The 6000-nt window shown below is 39.4% G+C and overlaps 1 protein-coding gene across 1 annotated transcript in view; it reads left to right on the top strand.

Annotated features, from left to right (window-relative positions):
• Positions 1-5426, top strand: part of BPTF (bromodomain PHD finger transcription factor) — a 53393-nt gene extending 47967 nt beyond the window's left edge. Inside the window, 3 exon segments of the mRNA XM_066332356.1 lie at positions 864-948; positions 2820-3006; positions 4518-5426. Of these exon segments, the coding sequence (XP_066188453.1) occupies positions 864-948; positions 2820-3006; positions 4518-4554 (309 nt within the window). The 3' untranslated portion in view covers positions 4555-5426.
• The last annotated feature ends 574 nt before the right edge of the window (positions 5427-6000 follow it).

Consider the following 6000-nt stretch of genomic DNA (forward strand, 5'->3'; position numbering starts at 1 on the left):
GCCAGGGAGGGAACGATGATTTCTCCTCGTTAGCGATGAGCTCCGAGGGAGCAGCAGAACTGTGCCACTGTGTCAGCTGCAGACTTGCTTGGGGTTATGGTGCTCAGGAGTATTTACAGTGAAATCGTGGCTTTTCAGTGGGTGAAACGAAACAATCCCTTCAGTGAAAGGCTTTTAGAAGAAGCAGATTTGGGAGCCCAAAAGGCAGAGTGGGAGCCCAGCTGCACAGGGTGTGGAGGGTGCAGGATTCTGTTCTCACATCAGTTTTCTGTGGTTGTGATCCACACTTCCTGACTTTGAGTGTTACCAGATTTCAGGAATGTTCTCACAGGGCATCATTATTAGCATGTAAATGATGACATCCTGATAATTAGAATTATGTACACTGTCTGATATTTCTGGTTTGTCTGTCGCTCCCAAATAGGCTTTTTCTGCTACAGCTATAAAGAATTTTTAAGAATTCTGGTAAAATTCTTAAAAATTATGATAACAGAAATCCTGTAAGTAATATTTTGCATTGTCCTGTATTTTTACATACATTTATAGAAGCATATTAATTTCAGGGTACTTAAAAGCACTCTAAGTAAATTCATTCCATACTTTTCCATGCAGCCTGTTCAGCACAGTATCCTGTTATGTCTGAATTTCAGTTTCCTGTTTTGAAGCCCAGCTACTGGGTCACTGACATTTAAAACTTTACCCAGCCATCAAATGAGAGCTGGTTCCTTTTTCATATAATGCTGCACTTCTTCCTGAAATTCAACTCCAGACCCCAACAGATAAAAGGATGAAAATATTTACCTATTAAGAGTGCCTAATTTAACTTAATTTTCTGTTTCCACTCTCTGCTCTTTCCCTGCCAGGCTCACAAGATGGCATGGCCCTTCCTAGAACCAGTAGATCCCAATGATGCACCAGATTATTATGGTGTCATCAAAGAACCAATGGGTAAGTGTTGCTGAGAACAGCCTGAGGGGGTGGGTTTGGGCTGGGGAATAGCAATTAATTTCCTGCTGACCAGTTCCAGCCATATTTTGCAAAATACACAGATTAGGCAGGTGAAACACTGTGATTTCTCACTGATCTATTCAGAAGTTCCTGAGGGCTGTTTTGCCTAATTCTAGGCTGACTCCTACACCCTAAATATTGCCACTCTTGCAGAAGAAGGTGGAATTCAGTGCAGCAATAGGACAGAATTCATGGGTTTAAATTTCTTTATTTAAAGAGGACAAATTTTTTTTCTGCCTTTGGAATGAGCTCTTCCTCCAAAGATGAGGATGTGTACTCCAGAGGCTGAGGAGGAGGTGATGCTTTGGAAGTGTGACATGAACCTTAAGGTGGAGTTCAAAATTATCTTCATCTGACTTGATAGCATAACAAATTTTGTATTATGTGTAATTTATCTCTAAAGCTGCAGGAACAGAAAGGATTCAGATGTTATGAATGTGGGCAAAGTGGAAGGGGAGCTGCTGCATCTTTCCAGTGCTTTACTCTGATCTTAGAGCTCACCAGTTAAACTGGATAAACACTTGGATTTTCCATCTCCTGACAGAAATGGTGTGGGGAATGTTATTCCTTACCTTCCAGGATTGAACCAATACCTTTTCAGATCTCTAAATGAGAGGCAGTGTGTCATTTGAGCTTTCTCACCTACTCCTTACTCACCCTGGAAACAGGAAAGTTCACTTTAATATCTTGGCAATATGTTGTGGTACATGGACTGAAAATAATATTTTGTTTAGGAATTGTGTCCTTTCCTGTTCCAGAGTTTTGGACTGTGCTGTTATGACAATGCTGAACAATATTATTCCATGATGGATGGGTTAAAGTTTAAAAGGAAAGCTCAAATAACAGTTATTATTGATGGAGTAAACAAAAGTGCATTTAGCTCTTTCTGACTTAAGTAGGAGGAGAAGTCATTTGTAATACAAGTAAGTCTGAGTAAAATACACCCAGGAATCCAGACCCATCTGCAGTTGTTTGCACACATTCTGGCATCACTGGTATTTCAAAATAAGCACCTTAAGGCATTTTCCAAGGGCAGACAGTTGTTTTTCTGGCTGAAAGTGCCACTAGACATTTACACAGCTATATTTATATTAGGTTTTGTTCCTCTCCCCGTTTGTAATTGATATTTGCATTAAAATAGGACAATTAACTACTGACATCCCCATTCCTGTCTCCTTAATGTATCTGGTCAGTAAGAATGGAGGCTCTGGCATTTTGCATGACAGTGCACTTGAAATCTTTCAGCTGTGCCATGCCTGATGTGCACATGCCCAGGAGAATTGATGGTTCATTTAAAGCAAGGCAGGAATTAAAAAATCAATCAGGAGGTGATGGCTGTTACATGGGACCTGCAGCCTGATTGTCTGACCTCCTTTCCTCTTCATTTCTTCAGAAAAAGCAGGGAGCTCCTTGCCAAGGTTTTCCTTGGTCCTTGTGATTCTTGTCTTTTATTGAATTTACCTGCACACAACACAACACATTCATGTCTGAGTGTCTGTTCTGAGGGACACCTGCTGCTGTCCCCAGCCACAACCAGCACTCCTGGAAAAGCCTCTAACCTGGATCCTGCTTTGTTTCTACAGCCTTGATAATGTAGATTTCTGTTCAGGATGAAAATCCTGCTTTGTTTCCACAGCCTTGATCATGTAGATTTCTGTTCAGGATGAAAATCCTGCTTTGTTTCCACAGCCTTGATCATGTAGATTTCTGTTCAGGATGAAAATCCTGCTTTGTTTCCACAGTCTTGATAAATGTAGATTTCTGTTCAGGATGAAAGCCTCTCATTTCAATAATCTCTGGTTTCTTTAAAGACCTTGCTACCATGGAAGAAAGAATCCTGAAACGCTACTACAAAAAGGTCACGGAGTTTGTGGCAGACATGACCAAAATTTTTGATAACTGCCGTTACTACAATCCAAGTGACTCCCCTTTTTACCAGTGTGCAGAAGTTCTCGAGTCTTTCTTTGTACAGAAACTAAAAGGATTTAAGGCAAGCAGGTAAGCTGCAATGTTCCTAACCACAGGTCTTGTGTTGGGCCCTGAAATCTCCTTTCTGAGCTTATCTTGCACTCACACAGGGATTTGCTCAGTGTCCTTTCCTGGAAAAATTTTTGTCAAAATTAAGGTTTAAATAGGATTTTGTAAAGGTTACTTTGGAGTGTTTATTCAAAAGGAATTGTTAAAAATTTGAGTGGCATCATAAATTTGCAAAATTTGAGTGATACTTCAGCTCATTGCTGTGGAAAACTTAATAATTTCTGCTGAGGACAAATACTGCATCTGAGTTGTGCTGGTGTTCTGCTCTGCAGTAAACACTTCTCATGCTACTAAGAGACAATTCTGCTCTGAAGCTTATAATCCAATGAAAAAAATTAAAATACTTCAGTGTTACTCCTTCTCTCATCTTTTTGTAATTTACCACCTTTGCAACAGGGAACTAAGTAAGGTTTAAAGTAGGATATGGAAATTGAAACAAAATTCAAAATTTACATTTTCAAAATTAAACTTTAAATTATTTTTTTTCTGACAAAGGAATGATGCAGAGTGTTTCCCTTTTGTAGGCATTCCTGAAAAAGAATATACATTTTTCTTTGCAGTTCAATACTGTAGTAATGATTTTTGTCAGGTGGTTTTCAGCCATGTCTGTGTCACTGCCATTAGCAGTCCCTGTGCTTGCACACTGATTTCATTACTGCATCTTATTTGTTATTGTTTTTCATTTATACCATCCATCTTCTTTCTTTTCTTGCAGATTGTGATATCTTTAGTCTGAACTTTTTAACTGGAATCAGAACTGGATGTTGGGGTCACTTTCTTTTGTTGTACAATCCAATGCCATTAAACTGCCCTAAAAATCCAGATCATTTGTCTAAAAAGTAAATGTTGTTTTATTGCCAGCAGTCACACTGGTGACAATAACTGTATTAACAAAAAATGGTTCTGTTCCTCAAACACTGTATCAAGAAAAATGAAAAATTAATCATGGAAACTTTGTATTTTATTGTTTAAGTCACTAATAAAACCATGAATGTCAAAGAGGAGTTTTGCTGAACTCTGCTTAGCAGAAATGTGATTTTAACATGCCCATTCAGGTTTTGTTTTTTTTCTATTAAGTTAATCCAAACACTTACTGAATAAATTTAAGCAAAGTTGACTTTATGATAAATGTTCACAACTAAAAATGTCCTTTTCCTTTCCTTTTGATGGACTACTGTTATGTAAATATGTGAGTAAAACTGATTTCAGGCGTTTTGGAATATTTTGGAATATCCCAGTGACACACTGCATTTTCCAAGTAGTGAAATATTTGTATTCTGGAGGAGAAAATAGGCTTAAAATTCAGAGCGAGAATTATTATTTTTTCTGAAGGGGGAAAAAAGAGAAGTGAAAGCAACGTGGTGGTAATTCACAAAAATAAAATTGTGGTTTGTTTTTGACAACACCTTGCAGCAACTGTGTTCTCCAAACTGAAGGGTGCTTAATTCTTAACTTTCTTCTGTATTCTGCAGGTCCCATAACAACAAACTGCAGTCTACAGCTTCCTAGAGTTCAGCGTGTTAACCAAACACACGAGCAAGGATCTGGTTGTCTGACAATTTTTAATTAAGGAGCCAGATGTTTTTAGTCAGGTTATCCTGACAAGACTTGATGTAAACTGCGTTTTTATTGGTCACAACAGTCAGATTATATTCTTGGCTTATTTTGTCCAAAGGACAAAGAAATAAAAATCAGCAGCACCACTTTCTTGTCAAGATCAAATTGTTGTACTATTGTGGCAGAAGCAGGAAAACTTTGTTTTGTTGAAGGAGAGAGAGAAAGAGAGCAAGAAAAAAGATACAGTAAATGGGGTCACGTTTAACTCCATGGAAATGCCACGTCTGTTCTTCAGTGAAGAAGCTGGTTTAAAGTCCACACAGAAAACTTTGACTGTATTTATTTATTGTTGCAAAAAAGACGCTTTTTTATTGCTGCCCTCATTTGTCAGCTAATTATTTTTTCTTATAAAATCCAGCCCCAGTTCCATGTAATCCATTCTGTATCTTAACATGATTCCTGTAGGTAAAAGTACAAGAAGACCTCTAGATGTCTTTTCTTTCTATGAAAGGAGCTGCTATGTACACATGTGCACACACACAGGACTGGGAATCAACAAGGAGTTTATCATTCATGGTAGATAAAAACAAGCTTGCATAAAAGTTGGGCTGAGTGGTCATGGACTACAGACTCTGTTGCCTTGAATATAACAAACAGTACAATTTGTCATTTACTCTGCACCAGACTGAACTGAGTAAAATCTATTTGAAGGTATCTTGTTTGTAAACATTTGTCAGATTCTAATTTTTTTTTTCTTTTGTATTAAAATTCAAAATATGGATGTATATGAAACGAAATAAATGGAGATCATTGTTCTCCCCACAGCCGTAGGTGTGTTTGAGTGTGCGCTGCCACGTGTGTGAGACACTTTGGGGATCTGTGCAGGGATTGCCAGGAGAGGGGTGGGAATGGCCGAGGGAGCAGGACCTTCCCAGAGCCACTGTCCCCAAAAACAGTCCCACAGTGGTGCCAAAAGGACTCCTCCAGCTGGGACAGGGCAGGAGGTGTCCATGAGGAGCTCCGTGCTCTTTGCCCAGTCTCTGGGAATGTGCAGTCCCACCTGTAATCGTGTCCCTGAGGCTCCTGGGCTGCCTCCGAGTCTCCTGTGGGAGCAGCGCTGCCACGAGGGATGAGCTGGAGGCCAAGAAGAGGCAAACTGCAGATGAGGAGGCTTTTCTCTGGCTGTGTGTGACTGACTTGCTCTGGTACCTGTCTAGTTCCCAGCCCTGGTTTCTCTGCAGCTCCTCACTCACCTGACCAGCTTTTGCACTAACTCACAGTCATCTTCTGTTCTGCAGTGGTCTGGGATTTACCTGATTTATGGATAAGCTCCTTTTGGGTTTAACCTCACACCTTGCTATGCAAGAACCTTCTCTGTTATTTTTATTAAAAACAAAA

Source organism: Sylvia atricapilla, chromosome 18 (assembly GCF_009819655.1).
Source record: "Sylvia atricapilla isolate bSylAtr1 chromosome 18, bSylAtr1.pri, whole genome shotgun sequence".
NCBI classification, from domain to species: domain Eukaryota; kingdom Metazoa; phylum Chordata; class Aves; order Passeriformes; family Sylviidae; genus Sylvia; species Sylvia atricapilla.